This window comes from Sander vitreus, chromosome 12, assembly GCF_031162955.1.
Source record: "Sander vitreus isolate 19-12246 chromosome 12, sanVit1, whole genome shotgun sequence".
In the NCBI taxonomy this organism is placed as follows: Eukaryota; Metazoa; Chordata; class Actinopteri; order Perciformes; family Percidae; genus Sander; species Sander vitreus.
Window position 1 is genome coordinate 3610055 of NC_135866.1, and position 23945 is coordinate 3633999.

At 40.8% G+C, this 23945-nt stretch overlaps 1 protein-coding gene across 1 annotated transcript in view; it reads left to right on the forward strand.

The window, feature by feature from the left end:
• The first annotated feature begins 1686 nt into the window (after nucleotides 1–1686).
• The window catches only part of LOC144526635 (phospholipid phosphatase-related protein type 4-like), a 95876-nt gene continuing 73617 nt past the window's right edge, over nucleotides 1687–23945 (forward strand). The window contains 1 exon segment of the mRNA XM_078264236.1: nucleotides 1687–1770. Coding sequence (XP_078120362.1) covers nucleotides 1687–1770 — 84 coding nt within the window.

Below are 23945 nucleotides of genomic sequence, written 5' to 3' on the forward strand. Positions count from 1 at the left end.
GTGCGCTGTAGCGGCTTCCCCAGCAGGCTGAGCCAGGCTCCATGCCCTAACCCCCCCCCTTGCCCACATCGCTACCTGGATGTGTGACCACTAGACGAAAATAAGGGGACACGCCGAATCTCTAGCCGCGCCACGCATGATAGAACCATATGTTACGAGAGTATCTTAGAGCGAGAATGGCAGGTGTGTTGAGTGACGTCAGTGTGTGGTCAGGCTAGGAGAGCGAGCGGTCTCGGAGTAAGAGTAGCGGGAGTAACACTGTGGCTTTGTGAGGAAAAAGCGAGAGGGAAAAGAGATAACAAAGGTAGTGAAGACAATGTAAAGTGAGTTAACAGTGAACAATAAAACAGACACGGTGGTTTCATCTGTAGTTAATACTGCCAGAGCGTCGGCATTGGAGGGAACGTCTCCCTGTGCTTCCCGACCACGGTCTGGGAGCCTCAAACAGCAAAGGTGGAACACAGGCTGTTAGTTAAATGAAGTTGAAGTTTTGTTGAGAAAAAAAATGACAGGGACCAAGGATTCGGCCCGCTCCAAAGAGGCACTGCACTAGTCCAAATAAGAAATCAACTGCTAGTGATAGCTAGCTATGCAGAGTGCTAGGTTCTTTTTAAAGGCCTATAGAGGCCAGACCTGGGGGCAATTGGAAATAAAAATGTATACAATTTGACACAATAAGTATTTTATTAAAGAATATGAGAACAAGATAGCTAACAATCTGACCAAGTGTGCTACAGACACATTTCAGTCTATTCAAACATAGGCGACTGAGGTTTGTTACCCAGGAGGTGAATAGAATTGGTCTTCTTTTCTTTTCTTATATCTTATCTCTTTCTTTCTTTCCAAATGTCAGTAGGCCTGCCTGTGGATAAGCTAGACCACACTGTGAAAAATTCACAAAGAGAACTATTTACGTTAGCTAAAAAGGTTCACAGTGACACAGTGAGGTCTGTGGATCATAAAAAAAGTATGTTAAAACTGAAAATACAAAAGGCTTTTGCCCTAATTTGGTGCAGAGTGAGACGTCGTTACATCTTCTCATTTATGCTATCTCCTCCACTGCCTGGCACCTGCTGTCAGAGTCAAGTTAGCCAAAATTAGCAGTAGGCTAATAGACCAGATGTGGTTATAATCTTTGTAGTATAAATTAAACATAAAAAAGAAAGTAAAACCCCTTTGGAAGTCTAGTTACTATAATAATAAGGTTTTCACACGTTTAAAATGCCCAGTGGAATTATTGTTTGCATAGGAAACAGTGCGGAGAACTAGCCAAATGGGTTTATTTTGAAAGTCATGACAGGAAATGTAACTGCTATTGTAGCTAACTTGACCTTCTGCAGCAGAGGCAGAGCAGAGTGAGTGCTGAAACGTTACTGACCGGAGGCGCTCTCCTCTGAACGTCGGTTTCATTTTCACGATGAGTTTTAATGTCAGCACACAGGGCGAACAGCTTTGGGGAAGACAGTGCCAGCCATGCGCTGGCACCATGTTTTGAACCCCAAAAACCGCATTTTAGGGGCGACCACGGACAAATCCCATTGACAGGCATCACCTCGCCAGGCGATGGAGGTCCTCCGTTAAGGGCTTGGGGGAACCAAACTCTGTCGGAATTTCGCCAAAATTACGACGGGAATTAAGTACAGCTCCCTGTCTCCCGGCAACGGGAGAGACCACCTGCCGGTCGTGATGTCTCGTGCCAAGGAGCGGCTGAAAGGCGGGAATGAGACCAAGGACAGTGTCACTCTGCTGCCGTGCTTTTACTTTGTAGAGGTGAAATATATCTATCTATCTATCTGTCTATCTAGCTAGCTATCTATCTATCTGGTGCCATGCTTTTACTTTGTAGAGATGAAATCTATCTATCTATCTATCTATCTATCTATCTATCTATCTATCTATCTATCTATCTATCTATCTACAGAGGTGCAAATGGAAGTGACTGGTTGGCAGGCTGCTGTCTGTTTGATTTGGTTGGCTGACTGGTCACTTGGTTTAAGGATGCAAGCAATCACACTTATACCACTATCAGATTTAATGATGCTAATAAATATGAAGTTATCATTCTAGATACTGTAGGCTATTCTCTATCAAAGAGCCAGCCCGGCTGTAATGGTGCAGTTTGATAGCAGTGATACTGAGCATCTGTATTCCCCTCCTGTAGTCCCTGTTTACCCTGTTCTTTCCTTCTGCAGCCAGTGACACTGCAGTCTCCACATGATATTAGGATATTAGGATTCCTTGTGTATACAACAATTTCGTGTGGCAGGATTTGTGGGAGGTTTTATACAGCTTGTCCATTAAATGCAAGTGCCTCATCAATAAAGTAATCAGTCAAAACAGCTTGGAAGACAGCCACAGTGTTGATAAATGACTGTGAATGACGACACGAATATGAACATTTAGGTTTAATGCCACACTAACACAATTTGAACTAGGGCTGGGTTAAAATAATCGATTATCCAAATAAAATTGATCTTCTTTTTCAGTCAAATATAAAAATATTTATTTATTACTTTTTTATTTTTGAATGAATCCCAGGATAGGTGACATCTTTTAGTTATAACACTGTTATGTAACCCAAACAATGTAACACAAGTACACAGCCTATGAAGTAAATTTATTTTTACTTTATTATCATGAAACATTGTATTTTTTGCTTAAATGAACATGAACATTTATCATCATCTAGGCCTGCACAATATACCGTTTTTTTTTAATCGTCATTGCGATATCAACTGGCGCAATAAACATATTAAAAGAAAATATCGGTAGAAAACTTTAAAAATCATTCTTTTTTGAGTGGTGCATTTTATATTCAATTCAATGTTCAATTTGTTAAACTCGTACAGTGCCGGTTGAAAATGTGCCTGTTTGGAACGGGCCGATTGCTTGGTATTGCTGCTTGTAGAATTCTTCAAAACCAAATTGTACCCCAAAATTACTTACAGAAGGACCCCAAACCACTTAATATGCAACTCCACTGCATAGCCTACTACTGACGTACAGTGTAGGCTACGTCACTACCTTACTACATCAGAGGAAGACATTGTGCTACTATATTTACCTGACAGAGAACGTGGCAGAACGTTTAGAGAATTTTAGAGAATTTAATCAGAAAATACCACATAAAAAATGTGGAGTAATCAGACAGTTGCCTCATGGACTCATGGCGGTGTGCTACCCATCCGGCCCGTTATGAGAGCCAATCAGCACATATCTGCGTTCATCAACCAGCAGAACCGGAGCGAGTAGCCTACAGAGACCATCTCCCATTTAGCTTCTTCTTCTGCCACGTGTATGTTATTCATATATGCGTGTGTGTTTGTTACAGTAAGAGAGAAAGAACACCTCAGTGTGCATCAGTGTTTCCTCTATGTTGATTTTGTAGTGGCGGCCCACCATGGCAAAATTTCTGCCACCACGGTATCAGAAATGGGCTGTACAAAAAATGTAGTCGCCTTTTAAATTATCCTGCCGACATAATGCACCCTCCGTTGGCTGCCGCTCACATTGCAATTTAACAACAAGTAGAACTATTCAGAGGTTATTGGGCCTGTCCAGTTTAACTCCACATACTGTTGTGTTGATGTAGTTTATTGTCAAAACGTTCGCTTTCTTCCGAGTCGACTATGAAACGAACAGCTCCACAGACCTGCCGCCCACTGCTAATGTGCGATGTCCATGTAAGCAATCCGCTGTTGCTCCGGGAAAGCCAAAACATTTTTGGTCAATCATGTAACGCAAAACTGTCAAAGTCAAAGCCGTCGAACCTCCCCCCAAGAGCGTCGTCAAAATGTTTTTTTTTAAATTGCTGCAGTCAACCTAGGGGAAAGACTGTTAAATACATTAAAGTATTAGGTGTTGTGTCCCCCGTCGAGTACTTTATTGTGATTGTAGTAATATATTGGCTGTAATAAATGTATTGGCCAGGTTTTTGGTTTTTGTGAGGGAGATATAGGCGTAACGTTTCAGGTACCCTGGTAGTAGGTAGGGCTGTGTATTGGTAAGACTCTGGCGATACGATACGTCTCACGATACATGGGTCACGATTCAATATATTGCAATTAGTGCTGCTGCGTTTAGTTGACTTAGTCGACGTAATCGACCATTAAAATAAGTAAACGGCAATTTTTTTAGTCAACGTCGTCGTTTTACTATTGACTACCTATTTATTTTTGGTCTCCCGACTCAAATGGCTCGCTGTAATTCACCTCCACACCAGTCTGTGCGCTGTGCGCGCCCTGCTGGTTAATCTGCTCTCCTTTTTCTTCCCCCTCCACCCCGCCTTCACTGCTTTGATTTGAAAAATGGCAGAGACTTGTAAAAGAGTGGTCTGTAACTTAGCCGTACGATTTGAGCAGAGGCTGCACAGTTTTACCAGCGGGCAGCGGCGCGGCCGCGGCACACCAGGCCGCCGGATGGTGTTGCTAAGAACTTGCAATGTATAACTATTATCAGAGCAGCCCTCGCGGCCTTGAAACACTACCGCCCCACCGGGAAAAGTCCCGACTCTGCCTCTGAACGTAAGTATATGATTATTAATGAAACGGCGAGCAAGTCTGTACTGTTTATTAACTCTTGACAAGTACAATGATGTTAAACAGGCTACTTAGACTTTTGCAGTAATGTTTTAAACCCCGCCATGCACGCAAGTGTAAACGCAAGCAGCTACACACTGCCTGCGTGGTGTTTCTGTTGTGTGTCAGCTGCGTGGCTGCTGCGTGGATTTTTGTCTTTACACACCAGAAAGGTGTTGGACGCGGCGCTGCTGCTAGCCTTGTCTGTACACATGTACAGTGGGTACGGAAAGTATTCAGACCCCTTTAAATCTTTCACTCTTTGTTTCATTGCAGCCATTTGCTAAAATCCAAAAAGTTAATTTTATTTCTCATTAATGTACACTCAGCACCCCATCTTGACAGAAAAAAACAGAAATGTAGAAATTTTTGCAAATGTATTAAAAAAGAAAAACTGAAATATCACATCATAAGTATTCAGACCCTTTGCTGTGACGCTCATATTTAACTCACATGCTGTCCATTTCTTCTGATCCTCCTTGAGATGGTTCTATTCCTTCATTGGAGTCCTGCTGTGTTTAATTAAACTGATTGGACTTGATTAGGAAAGGCACACACCTGTCTATAAAAGACCTTACAGCTCACAGTGCACGTCAGAGCAAATGAGAATCATAAGGTCGAAGGAACTGCCCAAGGAGCTCAGAGACAGAATTGTGTCAAGGCACAGATCTGGCCAAGGTTACAAAAGAATTTCTGCAGCACTCAGGTTCCTAAGAGCACAGTGGCCTCCATAATCCTTAAAGGAAGAAGTTTGGGACGACCAGAACTCTTCCTAGACCTGGCCGTCCAGCCAAACTGAGCAATCGTGGGAGAAGAAGCCTTTGTGAGAGAGGTAAAGAAGAACCCAAAGATCACTGTGGCTGAGCTCCAGAGATGGGAGAAAGTTCCACAAAGTCAGCTATCACTGCAGCCCTCCACCAGTCGGGGCATTGTGGCAGAGTGGCCCGACGGAAGCCTCTCCTCAGTGCAAGACATATGAAAGCCTGCATAGAGTTTGCCAAAAAACACACGAAGGAGTCCCAGACTATGAGAAATAAGAATCTCTGGTCTGATGAGACCAAGATTGAGCTTTTTGGCGTTAATTCTAAGCGGTATGTGTGGAGAAAACCAGGCACTGCTCATCAGCTGCCCAATACAATCCCAACAGTGAAACATGGTGGTGGCAGCATCATGCTATGGGGGTGTTTTTCAGCTGCAGGGACAGGATGACTGGTTGCAATTGAAGGAAAGATGAATGCGGCCAAGTACAGAGATATGCTGGAAGAAAACCTCATCCAGAGTGCTCAGGACCTCAGACTGGGCCGAAGGTTCACCTTCCAACAAGACAATGACCCTAAGCACACAGCTAAAATAACAAAGGAGTGGCTTCGAAACAACTCTGTGACCATTCTTGACTGGCCCAGCCAGAGCCCTGACCTAAACCCAATTGAGCATCTCTGGAGAGACCTGAAATTGGCTGTCCACCAACATTCACCATCCAACCTGATGGAACTGGAGAGGATCTGCAAGGAAGAATGGCAGAGGATCCCCAAATCCAGGTGTGAAAAACTTGTTGCATCATTCCCAAGAAGACTCGTGGCTGTACTAGCTCAAAAGGGTGCTTCTACTCAATACTGAGCAAAGGGTCTGAATACTTATGACCATGACCAAAATTTCTACATTTCTGTTTTTTTTTCTGTCAAGATGGGGTGCTGAGAAATAAAATGAACTTTTTTGATTTTAGCAAATGGCTGCAATGAAACAAAGAGTGAAAAATTTAAAGGGGTCTGAATACTTTCCGTACCCACTGTATGTTTCTTGATTTACTGGACTCAAGCAGTAGTATACTTCATGTTAATCATAAATATACACTGATTTGATTACAGCAAAGACAATGTCGGCAGTATTGACACTAGTGGTGCGTCTCAGCATAGCCATCTAGTGGTAGGGGGTTTAAACACAACATAAATTTCAACCACTGTCTTACATGAATATTTTTTAACATAAAAAATGTTTTAATAAAAAAAAAAAATCAATATTGCCTTTCTGAAAATCGATACAGTATTGCAAAATAAAATATTGTGAAACTGAAGTGTATCGATTTTTTCTGACACCCCTAGTAATAGGCGTATGATTCACTTTTTTTTTTAAACGGCGGTATTAACGTAATAAGTTATAAGTGGTAACAGTCAGAGGCAAACTTACACAACAGTTGCGGTGTTCCTGTATGCTATCCGCTCGTGCTCCAGGAAAGTGAAGACAAGATAGTGTGGTATATTCAGCAATCATGTAACGTTGGACGTAATGTTGGAAGCAGGAAAAAATTTACTGGAGTCAAAGCGTTCTGCGTGACGTGAAAGACACACGCACATACATACATACATGCACACACACACACACACACACACATACAGAGGCGCTCCGCTTTATTAGATAGATAAAAGAAAGAAATTATTTCCTTTTATTTGTTTTAAATTGAACAAGCAGTTTTGTTGTATTTTAGCAGAATACTGAAAACTTTATTGCAATATTCAACGTTATTGCATATTTTTCTCATATGGTGCAGCCCTATCAACTTCAATAAAAAACAGCATTAATCGTTAAAAAAAACACAGCCTGTTCAATTTCTCTGGCTTTAGATGGCTACAGACTAGGCTGTTTGGAGTCGCTATGGCTTTAGCTTAACAGTCCGACCAATTATCACTTATATAATTACAATTTGGCACATCTAAACAAAATCAACAATTATCATCAACAGTCATATCCCTTAGGACCTTATCTTATGTTAGCAAAACAAAGTTATGTACGGATTAGAAAAATAAAAGCCCAAATCCCCAAACCACAGTCCTAATCTTAACTAGTCGTTTTGGTGTCTAAACTTAACTGTCGTAGCTGCAGGACAGTCACCTTTTGTCGACTAAAGTCCTACCTATTTGATTAAGGGCGTTTTCACACATGAAAGTCCGAACCAAGGTCCGGACCAAGGTTCATGTTTTTGTTACATTGTATACATTTGATCCGGTAAGTTTTGGTTTCACAATGCAGTTATACAAGCGCACTAAAGATCTATACGTGACAAAACTACGTCCTGCCGTCATCACATACGTGAGCTGCGTCTCCAGATATTTATAATTGATTGGTTTGTAGACGGGCTTCCCCGTCCTCTCGTAGCCTCTCTCTGTGTCTGAGTTTTTTCAACTGACTGCTGCTCTCCCCTACTGCCGCGGCTCTTTTTGTTTTGTTGTGATGTTGAGAAGCAAGACACGGGAACTTTCTTTCTGGAGAATTTATTCAGAGACAAACGGAAACCTACACTGTACATTTACTACCACTTAACAAATAAACTGTTCAAACTGAGTTTTGAGTGCTTAGCGGCATTGACCTAACTCCCTGACTAAGCTGCAGAGACGTGGTCTCGCTCCGCCTCTCTGCTGAGGCTTGTTCACGTAACAGCAGCAGTTAAACTGTATTTCACACTATGATCGTTACATTTGCAACAATCTGCGGTTCACATGACTGCCGAATTGTAGGGGCAGTCTGTTACTCCACATCATGGACAATTTATCAATATTTCAAAATAGAAAACATTACACTTCATAATGTTTTGTATTCATAACACTGTTGTATTATTGTACAAATTAGCTACAACAGTAATAGCAGTTACCTTATGTACGTCACTCCTACATTTTTTTAACTGCCCCATACAGTTGTGCCCTGTTCATACTAATCAAATGAAGTGGACTTTGTTGTCAGATGCGAAAGCCCCCTTCCCTTACTGCATTATACCATTACATTTAAAATGTTGAATTGTTACCTGCAGAATTTTGTATAAAAATATTTGCAGTACAATTAATATAATACGTCTGCACCTCTTTCCGCGCGTGCACCACCCACCCCAGGTCAGCTACCACCACAAATAGAATCTAATTATGTGGGAAACACTGTAACATGATAATTGTCACAGGCCTACGCACACATTCTGCTGAGTAGGCGGTGTGGTCCGGTCTCGCTGTCAGTTTTAAGCGGTTTCACGTCAGGCAGAGATGCAGTGGGTTTTTAGGAAATAATTCCTGAGGTCCGGACCTTGGTTACATTATAGCTGGCTACGGCCATGTCTACAACTGGCTCTATGTAGCTACGTGATGAGATTACAGTAGGTAGATATAGCAACTTGTAGAGTAAAGTTTATGGGTGTACGTGTACAGCTATGCATTGAGCCAAACATACTTGCAATAATGGTTGCAGACAGCAGATTGCCTTCAAGGTTTTTACTAGAAGTTTTTGTGAAAGTGTGAAAAAAGTATTGGCCAACCAATATAATGATAGTGATTACAAATCAGAAAATAGAGAGTTAGACCAAAGGGTCTATATGTTCAAATTAGTTAGTAGGCTTGAGACGGTGTAAACCACATTTTACCACTAGGTACCGCACTTTAGTAGTTTGTTGGTTTATAAACAAACATAACATTTAGGGATGCACCGATCCGACTTTTTCAGTCCCGATACGGATGCCTGGGCTTTGTGTATCTGTCGATACCCGATACCGATCCGATACCGTTGTTGAATTAATAATAAACTGTATACCTTCCACCTTATACCTTCCTAAAGGCACCAGACCTTCCTAACTAAATTTACTTTCCTAACTAAGACAAAATAACATAGATGTAATGTATTGAATTCTTATTTATTTGTTATTTAAAAAAACAATTGTGCATTCAAATCAAAAATATAATGTAATCAAACTTCTTAAAATAAATTGAAATAAATAACAATAATGGGCCTTTATATAGGTTTATAATGGCTTATTCCACTGTCAGGAGTACATAGAATATCACAAAAACATTTTAATATCATGTTTACTAAAAGCTTTGATTACAAAAGGGTTTGCTTGGCTCCACAACATTATACAATAACGTTATATGAATGAATGCATGAAACAGTTACAGAATCTAAACTATTTTTTATTGTGCAAAGTAGTAAAATAAACTTAAATCGAATGAATACACATAAAACAACTTTAACATTGTTTCCCTTTCAAAACAAAATAGTTGTAAGATAGTTGTATAAACACTACCTTGGCCACAGGTAAGTTAGGTTGTTGTAGAAAAGTGGGCGACTGAACGTAGCTACTCTGTCAGCCTCCTTCGGTGTTTGGATAATGTTAGTAGGTTGGCGGACGTATTTCAGCGGGGCAGGACATCTTAAATCCAGTGTTTTAATCATTGCTCTGAACCCGTCTTTCTCAACGGTCTGTAGCGGGACCGCAGGTGGATTGCGTTCGTAATGTTGCTCCGCCTCATGCTTGAAGTGACATGTCTTTAACGTTAGCACGGCCGAGTAACGTTAGTGCAACCAAGTAGCTAATGTTAGAGCGACGGGCAACAACAGTGGCTAAATTATGTCTCATTTTTTAGAAACAAAAAACTACACAGCAACAACAGATGGCTCCTCTCTTGAGCATACGTTGTTGTGGTGTATGTCCGGTCTTTCTTCATCCTCTAGCTTTCTTCTCTGTTCTTGAATGTGCAGTAGCGACCGGAGCCTCTCCCAGCTTAACAGACTGTTAGGCTACCTGGCAAGCTAGCAGCTATAATTTTACCCAACATGCCACCGGCGGTGTACATTTGTAAATGTAAAATTATTAGTGTTAGAAATTGTTTAAGTCACAAATTGTTGTGTGCTATGGTGTTTTATCCTGCTAAAGAGAGTTAGTTGTGGGTTATTAATTGTTGTGTTATAAAGTTACTACCATGAGTGAGAAGGGTACGCAGTTAACATGGGTCCCGGTGCTGCGACGGAGGAAAAAAAAAAAAAAAACTGTTAATAAGCAGTATGACATTGAAATTAACATAATGTTATTAGGGGTGCACCGATCCGATATTAAGATCGGATATCTTAATAATATAATTAAGATAATTTTTCGATCCAGCTATTTTGTCAATATCGGGGCCGATATCCGATCTTAATATCGGATCGGTGCACCCCTAATAACATTATGTTAATTTCAATGTCATACTGCTTATTAACAGTTTTAGGCACGCTATTGGAAAGTTTACTGATCTAAGCTAAACAGTTACTCCACATTAAATAAAGCTTCACTACACTGAAGTTAACGTTAGCCCCCAAATAAATGTAGCAAGCTAAGCAACAGCAACATGGTGTCACAGCACAACTAACCCTGGGATTTGCTCACTCTTGTTCTGTCTAGGTTTCACAACAGAGCTTGGTTGTGCTCGCACATGTGATACTAGTAACTGAATGTTTAGCCGCCCGACTGAAAAGGTGAGAGACATACCTTCTCGATTGACCGTTCATTTGTAAACAGTTACAGACGGGGACGGAACATAAACTTGGGTAAAGGGGAAACACTGACTCTGTCAGACTCTCAATCCGGCTGTTCACCGCCACATGTTCCAGTCCGAGCTCCCTCCCTCTGCTTCACTTCTGCTTTGTGAGCTCCTTGATGTAGATATGTCAGCACCCACCCCAGCCTGGCATTGGTAGTAGATCCTCAGCAGTTTTATTTCCGACTGTAGCAACTATTCTTTTATATATTAGACCTATATCTTAACTTGCACTATTTCTTTCTTTTGTCTTAGATTCAGATTTTGCTTTACTTGTGCGTTGTTGTACTTGTTTTGTCTTTCTTTTAGTTATTTAAGGATCGTGGTGGTGCCTGAGGCAATGCGGATGCTAGGGGTGCATGATATATCGACTCAATATCGTTATCGCAATATCACATTGCGCAATATTACATCGAAAGTGTCGCAATAAGAATGCAATATTTTGTTGCGTCCCGTCCGTTGGCTGTGTGGCTTATTTGTGTTTGATTTAGAGCCCGCTTGAAACGCTATAATGATCTGAATGTTTCATTGGCCAGTTACCGTGCCACTTGCACATGTTAGTGCTCGTCAGCGCATGGGGCCACTACGTGACAAACCCTAGGGAGCGTACCACGTGTGTGCATATTTTGAGAGAGTGACAGTGTAGGTGAAGAAATAGATAGAGACAACAAAACGGAACGAATCAGAGAAGCGAAAGAAAAGTTGTGTCCTGTTCTCTTTATTTTTTTTAATATTGTACAACCAGTAAAACATGTTCTGTTCTGTAGACATGGTCGTTAATTATTTATTCATGTTTTACCAGTCCAATATGACAGTAAGTTGAAATAAACCTTGTGTTGTATTTGTTATGAATTTATTTTGATGCGTTTTCCCATAATTTTTGAAATTTTACATGTTTAAAAATATCAATTAATATCGACATCGCAATATTCATAATCGATATTGCAATATCACATTTTGTCAATATCGTGCAACCCTAGCCAATGCCAATGACTACTTCTGTTATTGTTGTGCGCATGACCAATAAATAACCTCCGCTGGGGTAAATGTAGCTTGTATCTACTGGATCAATAAACAAACTAAGCTACTGAGAAGCAATTTGATTCAGAAAACCGTAATGCAATTGAAAAAGTAGTTAAACTAGTAACGCTACTGCCCAACACTACAACACACAACACTTGCAACACTTGCAATACAAGATGGATTAAGCGCAGTGACGGCGTCAGCACAGGTTGCTGATGTCGCCTACTTTTTAATTTGCCAGTAGGCGTCATATTGACAAATGCCACTTTAACCCGTTTGCATAAAATCAAACCAGTTTAGCCTCGTAAAACGGACTGGACCGGTGAAACCAAAAATTGCCCCAACTCTTGGAATTACTACAGTAAAAAGGAAACTGAGTCACCAAGGTATAGACAAGCTTAAGATTAAGTCCCCATAGGAAGTACAGCACATTAATTCATCTAGTAAATATTCATATAGTCGCCATGAGTAAAATACATATCAAGTATCCCAACAGTGACTGAGCTGTTACCGATCATAGAAAAACTCAATAAATGAACATTCACAACAGCTGTTCCTACACGTAAGGCTCCAACAAGGGCACATCTGGCAAAAGGCTTGTATTCTACCAATGCCAGTTTAAACAGCGACCGTGCCAGCAGTGATGGCTACTGTATAAGAAACACCCAACTAAAGTCAACTGCTGGCAGAATAATGCTCAATGTGTGGTTATAGGATCAGATGATGTAGCAGGGCTCGACATTAACTTTTTGAGGCACTGTCCTTTGGACAAGTACATTTACGTTTCACTTGTCCATGCACAAAAGTCACTTGTCCGGGTAAAGATTTATCATTTTATAATTATTTTTATTTTGCTATCGCCACGAGTGACAGCTTTATTCGGCTCGTTTTCTGTCAACGATGTGGCGAGGGGCTAACGTTAAGGCGGAGTTAGCAAGCTAACGTTAGCCAACCAACACTGGCTGGCTGGCTTGCTGGTTCCGCCGTGCTTTCATGCTGCATCGCTTACAGAGAATGAGCTGAACAATGGGCTGGGTCTAACGTTAGCGGTCCGCTGACCCCTGCCGCTGGGTCTAACGTTAGCGGTCCGCTGACCCGCTGCCGCTGGGTCTAACGTTAGTTAATGTATTCGTTTCAAATTGGTAAAATAAAAATCGGTAACACAGACGTGATGAGTGGCACATAACGTGAAGTAACATGGCATTTTATTTTGTTTGAGTTTTAACTTGTCCAATGGGGCAAGTCAATTTCTCTTCCACTTGCCCTACAAAAAAATCCACTTGTCCCGGACAAGCCGACAAGCCTTAGTGTCGGGCACTACTGCCACCCCTTAAAAAAAACAGAAAACCTATGGTGCAGCCGTAACTGTTTGAAAGAACCTTTACTGTTACTTTCGGTATTTAAATAACATAATTTAAATTATGTTGAAATCTTTTAATTGTCTGGCTATCCTGGCTTGTATTCACCAATTGGGGAAGAGAAGTGCAACTGCAGTTTCTGGTAGGTCTGGAAATCAGCTACCTTCAGAGTCGTTTAGAACTACTAAATAATACTCGTCCATTGGCTGTTTGTGGCCAGGAAACATACTGCAAAACCAAAACCAGTGTTCAAAGGAAGCTTAATGTGGATGCAGCTTGGGCAGTGGGATGGAAGGAAGAGAGAACACTGACAGTCCAACTCCCACTCCACACCACAGTGTGCAAACCGGTTGATATTAAGTTGATATTTCTCAGCTGACTGATACATATCGTCATGCTTTTGTATGTGAAAATATTGTGCAACAATACATGTTCACAGAGTCTGATGTGTTGGGTGGTGATGGAGTGTTTCCCTGCCTTCTGCCCATTGCATACACTAATTCATGGATGAATGACTAATAAGGAAAAAACCTGTTGGCACATAGTTTTTACTGATTTGATGCTTTTCTTAAAATGTTGCCGTGTTAACTGAAAACAGAGTGCACAATTAAGGATAGTTTCAGCTTGGCCTTTTTTCCCAGAAGCAACAATATTGTATCAGTATTGGTTATTGTTGGATGATAGGGCTGAATTTTCTTGGCTTTGGCATGAAAACATTCTGAATCTATCATAATAACTGTGTTTTTCCTTTCTTTCCTTGACAGAGCTGCTCTGTCTCCTACATTTTCTATCTCACATACAGTCACACCATCCTCCCACCAACTGGCTGCTAGGCAACATGGCCCTTTGAATGGAGTGTATTTTTACATCTGTGTGTTGAGGGCTAGAGACATTAAGAGGAGAAAAACATCCCTGCTGTAGCCTGGTTTCCTCAGTGTGCTCAGTGGCCACTAAGGCTTTGCTTGATATGTCTTCAAAATGATCAGAACGATGTATTCACTTCCTCAGATATGCATGATATAGTACACCAGTGTTTCCTTTAGGATTTCTTTTTAGCAGTGGGGGCAGGTCTGTCCGAACAGCAACCCCCCCCCCCATTTTATTACCCTATTCAATATTGTTGTATAGAATTGTAATAAAACAATACTATTTCTCATCCTATTTTATGGTACAACTGGTATTCCTAACAAATTGGGCCTAGGCCTAATACCATATCATTGTGCAAATGTACTTAATTTATACCTAGTCCTAGGTCAGGTGTCATGAGGGCCAGAATACAACCAGCATCATCATCAAGAATGAAGACGTGAACATAAAGATGGCGTCATTCACGTGCATATTAAGTAGCCACGTTGGTTTGTTTTGGTCTTATAATACATTCATAAATGCTCCAGCAGAGAGGATGGTTAGTTTAGCCAGCAGTTAAGTTTACAAGAATTTGTCCAAATTTCAAGATTTGAGGCAAACTAAGATAAACAGTTAGACTACAAACCGACAGCTTTTGTTTTAGCTTGGTTGTCAAAATTTGGAGTAGAGTAGAGCTGTGTTTGTGTAAACAGCACGGTGGACGAGAGTGGACTGACTAGACAGATCAGATTGAAATACATCTCTTCCTACATGTGTATGCCTGTAGACAGGTGAGTGGGTATTGATACGTATTTACTTTTAGGTTTTATTGTAGCCTACTTACAGTAATGAGTGTAGCGGTGTCTTTTCCAGTCAGGTGCATGTGCTGCATGTTGTAACACATCTCTGCTGTGTGTGTGTGTGTGTGTGTGTGTGTGTGTGCGTGCGCGCGCGCAGCGTGGGCATCGCTGTCCAGAATCCCGTCTATCTTTAGTGTAAATGTAACGCTTGTATCCAAACGAAGTGTGCTTGAAACTGTAGGTCATCCAATTATAACGACCTCATCCACATTGTCGAAATCATTTAGATATTGAGCCATTACATTGAAAATCTTTTAGATAACAGGAGCCTATGATTTACTGTAGCCATCCTAACAACACTACCTGAACGCCTTTTTCTAGTCTCCCGTTTCACTCTCCACAATGATGTCTTTCGGGCAAAAAGTCACGTTGTGAGATCGATAACAGTTAGCTACAAAAAGAAATCAAGGGACATTTAGAATAGATAAAAATGTGCGATTAATTGCGAGTTAACTGTGACATTAATGTGATTAATCGCGATTAAATATTTTAATCATTTGACAGCACTACTATTTTGTATTTAAGAAGAGCAAGACAATATGATACAAGATTCAAGTTATAAACATAAGAAGATAGTGAACATACATTTTGCTCTCCTTTCCTTCTGGCCAGCAAATTACTCAATGACTGATTAATGTCATCTCAGTAACAAGTCTCTTTTCCATGGACAGCATGGCCAATGCATTCAGCCTCTCCTGGGTCATGGTGTTTCTGAGATTTTTTTTAAAAATTCTTTTCAAGGTTGAGAAGCACCTCTCAGCTTCAGCCGTGGTCATGGGTGTGGTAATGACAACTTTTAGGAGAGTCACAGTTTCGGAAAAGACTTGTTCGAGATTATTCTCTATAAACAGCTGGAGTATGTCCACAGTGCCGCAGCAGGATTTGAACTCTTCCTTGCTGTAGATGAGACTGAGCTCTGTCTTCAGCTTGCTTCCACTGAGCATCGGGTACGCTTTCATGGTGCTGCTCAATGCATCTTCAGGAAAGGTATCCTTGTACTCCTCAAACCTGTCCCCCTGCAACAAGGTGGCAAAGACAAGGTGGTCTGTGAAGGAGAAACGCTCCCTAGTGTGTCCCAGGATGGTGTCACAGACCTATAGAGATAAGTAAAAAATATATATGTATGTAAATGTAAGGTAGTACCCTGGAGTAGGCCACTAGTTGTCACTGCTGCAATGACTGTCAAAAGAAAAATAGAGCCATTTGAGTTTTTTGTCCCATACAAGACACAGTAGTTTTTGGTGTGTAGTTTTTGGTGGGTAGTTTATGACTTCATATTTCATTTGATCATTTATTTTTATGTTGCCAATTTATTCTTTTCAGGATGCTGTTAATTATTGCTGTTAAAATTATTATTTTTGTAAGGATTTATACCAAACAAATGTTTTTTTCTTGAGTCTGTAGAATATATGTGGGCAGGACATCTCTGCAACACAAATATAATGTAAAATGGTATTTTGACTGATTTTTATAACAAACTCACCTCTGCTGCAACCCTTTCACGGTCTTCTGGACTGAGCGCCCGGCGCCTCTTTGTTGGCCAAGAACCACTGCTTTGCTCACCACTGGAATGGAGGGAGTTTCTGCAATGGACAAAGATAATTTATTATAATATTGTCAAAAGAAAAAGAGAGTTAATAATGAAAGAGAAAGCAAATAATGATCATATTACATGAATACAGTTAACAGATTCTGTACAGATTCTGTACAGATTCTCGACACCACGGCAAGAGCCGTGGTGTCGAGAATCCATCAGAGCGGAGCTAAGCATATAGTTCAGTTAACGTGATGCTACCCGCTAGCATGCTACCCACTCAGGCAAAGCACTATTTTGGAGAGTGCTACTTGCCAACCTGTGGATGAAACCAAATCCCAAAAAATTACTACAGCTCTTGCGAAACGGGTGGCAACTAACTGCAGATCTGTCAGCATCGTAGAGAACTCGAGTCTTAAAGACGTACTACGGCTGGCATGTTCTGACCCGTCTTATTGCCGTCGAGGGAGACAGCAGCCCCACACACAGCCTGTATGACACGGAGAAAGCAGCCACCGTGGAACTGCTGCAGAGTGCTGCAAACGCTGTCTCATTAACTGGTGATCACTGTAGTAATCAAAATTATTTAGGAGTTACTGCACACTATATTGACTCTGGTAAGGATTGGGATTTTTAGTTTTTTAGTTAGGTACTTGGAGGAATTGTGCAATAATGCCAGTTGTATTATAATTAATTAGCAAAATCGCTATATGCGAAACCTACTTTTTCTAACTCCTCCTAGGGCATCTGTCCGATCTGCACGAACATGTGTGTGTACACTCGATGGACTCTCATGCCAAAAAGTTATAAAAAGAATGTTAAATCATTTTTGCATACATTTATATTTCTGGAATTTGATGGGGGCAGCGCCCTAGAGCCCTCTATTAACAAGCCACCACTGGCCAACTGGCTAGCTAGCCCAGGCTAACAGAGTCAGCAGGAGACTGGCAAGTTGATTTCCTGATCCTGATGAGTGACTCATAGCCACATGCCTTCACAGTCCAACATCAACCACACAAAGCACAACTCATATTTGTAAAATAGACAATTCAGCATACATTTTGTGGAGCTGACAGAGAGGTGTCTGGAGAGTTTCCACGCCTAGTGAGTAAGAATTCAATGTATTCTGCTTTTTTTATTGTGTCCTTTTTATTATTTCCAAAAAGCAAATCATAGAAGGCCTCAGTATGCATACTAAGTCCTTTCAACAGTACGATCATCAACAGCTTCTGAAAACCTTACCGGCTGTATCCGACATGTTTTGTAACTTGCCGAAAAAAAACAATAGTGAGAAGACTGAGGGAAGAAAGTTAGACAGGATTTCATTCTTTACACAACTTCTTTCGTCAGTGTTTGTGGCATGTAACACCACAAATGCATCATCTCATCTCCTCCTCTTTATGACAGCAGGCTAATCGCCCTGCCTTCCAGTGTGGCAATTTAGAACATGTTGTCTAATCATTGTCAGCAATCACCCATTTGTCACGATTGTTGTATTTTTCAGTCTTTTATGGAGCTTTTAAGTAGAGCCTGACCAACACTGGATTTTTGAGGCAGATACTAGGGGTGGGCGATATGGACAAAAAATAATATCTCGATATTTTTGGCGATTTAGACGATAACGATAATTAGACGATATCCTGAGTCTGAGTTACTTAATCACTGATGATAATAATGGGCACAGTGTTGAAGCAATTCAAAGACATACAAAATACTAATTGAACAAGTGTAGGAACATTGAACTCTGAGTAAACATTCAGTTGTACACCTCTGCTGTAATGTAAATTGTACAGCATACAAGCAAGATGAAGTCATAATAATAAACAAAGGCTCTGATCTATAACATATTGCACACAACCATGTCCTTATTGGAAGCAGTCCTGGACCTGGGATAGGGCAGTGTCAGGCCAGGTTTTGATAGTCCTACTTGGCTGTATAGTCCTTGTATCCCTGTATGCTGGGATCAGGAGTAGTTGGTTGTGATCTAATTGGCCCAGGTGAGGGAGAGGCGCAGTTCTGTATCTGCAAGAACATAGACAGTTAAAAAAAATGGACCAACAGATCCCGTTGCTCTGGACGGAGACCAGTGAAGTATATTAGAAGCACTTTTCCGGTGAGGGCTGAGCGTTACTGCGCAGCCTCCAACTGAGCTTGAAGACGTAGATGTGACGTGAGCAACCTGTCTGAAAGTTGTAAGTCTTCTGGTAGCTGTGCCAAGAGAAATCTCAATTATTCCCAATCTTGCAGAGACAGAGAGCGTAGGTATATGTAAGGAGATAACTTAGGCACAGGCTAATTATTGCTAACTTAAATGATGGTTAACTTCTCCTGTACTGTACGGTAATTCCTCTACTATGTGACAGTAAGTTGCGTGGTTATGACACAATCGTTAGCCTATTTTTACAAAAACGTCTGCTACGGATCCATAACGTGAGATACAAGGTAATGGAGCCTTTTATACATTGTCGTGTTTCTTTAGAAATAAACACTGGACAAATAAAGTCTTTAAACGCTTCAGATGTAAAGTTATTCGCTGTCAAAGTGACGTCAAAATGAATGGCAGTCAATAGGATGCTAACGGCGGGTGAGTGCTTGTTAGCATCAAAATGGCGCCATAGGAGCTACGCGTTGTGGAGAGAGGCTTACCCCCTTGAAGTATACGTGGTCTAGTGTGTTCTTCCCTCTAGTAGCACAATCTACATGCTGGAAAAAGCAAGGAAGTACAGACTTTAAGGACGCCTTGTTAAAGTCCCCTGCTACAATATGTCCCCTGCTACAATATGTATCTCCCCAAAACGCTAGCTGAGAGTTGGAGTAGGATTTGGACAGGCTTGGACATACACACTGCTGTGGACTTGTCTGTCTCGCAAGCGGTTTCAGGAAAGTGGCTGCATGTGTCCGACAATGCACAGAATATTAACGGTACAAGCCTACAGCTGTCCGCGGACACGGAGTGCGCAAAGTGTGTCAGAGTTGCGCCAGTGTTTGTGTGTGTGTGTGTGTGTGTGTGTGTGTGTGTGTCTCGGCCCGCCCCCACGAAGCTCCGACCTGCAGAGGAGCCGAAGCTGCATCTTCGCCAAAATGAAGACTGAAAAACAGAACTATTTTGGTACAAACATTTACTCGCCATGTGGCAGATAGCCATATAGATAGATTTAATTTATTAATTATATATTATTTAAATTTAATATTTAGTGTTAAATAATTGTTAAATGTAGTACAGAGTCTGTAGTCTATCGGACAAACACTCGAGGAATGCTGCAAACATTTGACAGCCAGTACCAATTGCCTGGGAGAACATATACGTGTCACAAACGGCAATTCCACAACTGTACAACAGCGTGAAAGACGACATACTAAAGGAGATCAAAGACATATGTGTGGATATTTAAAATGTCTTCCAGTTCCAGTGTTAAATATTCTTTAGAAATAAAAGTGTATTGATCTTTGAAAAGGTGTACCTGCATTATTATGCCATTATCATTATATTAGATGAAAATGGTCTCGGAACGACAATATTATCGTTTATCGCAATAATTTCTGGGACAATTTATCATCCAGCAAAATTTGTTATCGTGACAGGCCTAGAAACAGCCTTTCTTTTATGTCTATGGAAACAGCTAGCTAACATGATCCTTACCTAGCTACTGCGCATGTGCGACTACAAACAAAGATAGTACAGAAGAAGAGATGTCTCACTCTGTAGCTGAAACAGAGACCTGAACACAGAGTGAAAAGAGGATCTGCAGCAGTGAGAGAGAGCTGTGCAGTACAACAAAAATATGTTTTTTGAAAATTAAACCATGTAACCCTATTCTGGTACAACCTTAAAATACAATTGAGCATAATATGGGAGCTTTAAACCCAGGAAAAACCCCAATATTATTTTTTTCATTATATTGACATTCTTTTTTATCAAATTGGTCAACATTTTACAGTGTGAAACTTGTCAGTGCTCCCTCATGACAGACAATCTAATAAACAGTGTTTCTAAATGTCCTCAAACATATCTTTGATATTTTTGATCTGGTATTCCTTGTTACGTATTATGGGACATGTATACCATTACAAGTATGTATCAGTGATAATTGGCAATTGTATTGGTCTCTTATTTTAAACATACTGACAATGTCACCTGTGAAGATTGATTTGGTCAGTGACACCTGTTAGTTCAGTATTCTTACTTCAGCTTGAGTATTTAGTGTTAAAGATGAATGTGTTGATATGTTAAACATCTCCACCATAGAGCAGCCTGACAACACCGGGAAAGTCTGCTGTATTAAGGTCTTTTCACACGGGGAACGATTGATGTTGCTAGTAATTCATTTTTAATGAGAAGCGAGCGGGCAGGTAGAGACCTGTAAAGGCATAACAGTAGTCAAGTCTACTGAAAATAAAAGTAAGGTGATAGTAGGCTGACTTTGTAATTGTCTTAATGTGGCTGTTGAAATTCAGGTCTGAGTCTAAGAAAGTTTAAGAAAGTTCTGGCACATCCAATTGTTGATTTGTTCAATACTGGTGATATGGTTATGTAAATGTATGTCGTCATCATAACTGTGGTAACTTATTTAGTTGTTTCCATAACCAGTTGAATCATGTAGATGTTAAACAGAAGAGGCCCCAGGATGGAGCCTTAGGCAACTCCGCACGTCATATTTGTCTGTATGAGTAATTATCTTTACACATAGACACAAAGTACTCCCAGTTTAGACATGCCAGTAAACAGCTGGAAGAAGTTGTCAACATAACTTTACCTGAGTGAAATCAGCATGTAGTTCCTTTTTAGATACAGTTTGCTTTATTTGCAATTGTTTCTCAAAAGCATCATATGTCTTACATTGTAGGATATAATGTTAGTGTCCTTTCTCTCACAGAAAGAGTCTTTGTATCAGAATAAAGAAGATCCAATAAAGAGTCCATTCAGCTTTAAAGGTATCACACATAGCTAATGAACAATATGAAGATACATTTCACATTTTGCAATGTGCATCTCAGATCACATTTTCAAAATATGAACAATAACGTTGGCGTCGGTGGGCTTATTTGGTAACATTAGCTATTGTTACCTCTGCTAAGGAAAAATCCAGCAATGGACGGTACCTTAGTATACTCATTATGCCCTCATTTTACATACAGTTTAGCAACAAAACAACATGCTGAGGGATCATTACGTTTTTTCATGTTGGTTTTAAACAGTATGCACCCCCACTAACCCGAAAAAAGTTACATAACACAACATCTCCTGCAGCGCGGAGTCAGAGGCAGAGGGACCGCAGGGTTCGCTAACATTAGCTTCTTGTCTCATCTGGGATCAGATAAACAGTAAATTCATAAAATTCAGTGTCCATAACCTATTTTCCAATCTACTGTAGCTGTCATATTTCATGGGACCAGCGGGAGTGTGTTTTTTTACGTTGCGGCTTTTGTCACTGTTTGTCACCTTGCCTGAGGAGAAGCTGCTGTACTCGCGTTGTTTATTTGGTTGTCATAACTTCACGGGTGATGACGTCCTGTTACTGTTCCAGTTGCTCACCCTCAAAAGGGGAGAGAGCGCGGATGACTGTTCACTTGAGTTCAGTGGAGCAGACAGCTTTGCAGAGACGTATAATTACGACTTCATGACTTTTCATAAATAGCTGAAGCAACAATTTTGTACCGGCGGTGCGCTGCTGCTAAATGTATATAGCGGAAACACTGAACTTCAACAGGGGGGGAATGGGGTGAAATGGTAAGCAGAGAGAACGGTGTCATGGATGGGGTATATGGCGGCAAAAAATAGTCCATCTGCCTTACAAAGATACAATATAATCAAGGTCATCAGACGGAGATTCAGGGTCCTGCAGCAGTGGAGCAAATCTGTTGTCCAGTTGCACACTCGGTTGATGGGGAGGTTTTTTTGTTGCTACTTCTCCCTTTCACACCTGTCCACGGCTGTGTCCTACTAAGTACAGGGGTTGAAGATGTGCTATGAAGTGGGGAGGGGGGGTCTGGGAGTAAATTTTAAGTGTCAAAGGTCGTTTTCAGAATCGCCTACTACATACTACTACCTACATACTACTATTCATTTTGGAATGTTACAAACTCCCAACACAAAACTTTGTTTAAATGATTTCATAAATCTGAAACTTTTAACATAATACACATTACAGAAAAAGAAGAAATAAACAAAAATAGCTTCCTGAAGTTTTATAAAGTAAACATAAATAATAAAGACTGCTGTCCCTGGTGTTGTTTGATGGAAATACTCCCATACTTTGTTGTAGTATTTTCTTTTAACAATCTGTTGTGAGATTTCAGAGAGAGAGAGACTAGGGTTGGGTACCGAAACCTGGTGCTAATAGGGCACCGGTGCCTGAACGACCGGTACTGTATCTACCGGACGGAAAAGCATTTATTTATTATTTCGGTGCCTCATTTCGATGCTCCGAAAACACAAAGACATCTACGAGAAGTAGTGTTAATTTTGTCACCTATTTTTAATTTAGTCTTAGTCTTGTGCCAAATGTCCTTGTTAGTTTTAGTCATATTTAGTCATTCACATAGCTTTTTTTGTTAGTCAAGTTTTAGTCGACTAAAAGTCTCGTCATTTTAGTCAAGTGTTAGTCAAAACATTTTAGTCTTTTTTTAAATAAGTTATTTCTGAGATTATTTCTGATAACCATTTCAGTCAAATAGTGTTTCACACATCTCAAATATTGGTTAAATGTCATAATTACCTGACAGGACAGTACATTGGAGAGACATTTCTGTCCATGCTTAAGGAATGGGAATTTTGTTTATTTTTTTTTTAAGATAATTTTTTGGGGCTTTTCCGCCTTTAATTTTTGACAGGACAGCTAGGTGAGAAAGGGGAGAGAGAGGGGGAAGACATGCAGGAAATTGTCACAGGTCAGATTCGAACCCTGGACCTCTGTGTCGAGTAATAAGCCTCTCAGTACACGGGCACCTGCTCTCCCACTGAACCAACCCAGCCATGAGGAATGGGAAATTGATGAGGAGCGGGTCATGCTTGTGCTCAGGGACAGTGGGGCAAATAAGGTGAAAGGCATGCGCCTTGTTGAGATGCCAGACCTGAGCTGCAGTGCTCACATACTGCACCTGGTTATAAATGATTGCCTTAGTTCCCAGAGAGTGGTGGTGGACATTCTGGCAAAGCTCAAGAAAATTGCTACACACTTCAACCACTCTGTTACGGCACTGCAACACCTGTCTAAAATTCAAGAGGAGCTAGGTGTCCCACAGCATTCTATCATACAGGCAGTACAGACGAGGTGGAACTCTACACTACACATGTTGGTGAGGATGATCGAACAAAAAAGAGCCATCACTACATATGCTAGCGACCATGGACATTTCTCATGTCTGTCAGCAGAGGAATGGTCCATTGTGTCGGACCTGGCAGAGACCCTTGGACCACTGGAGGA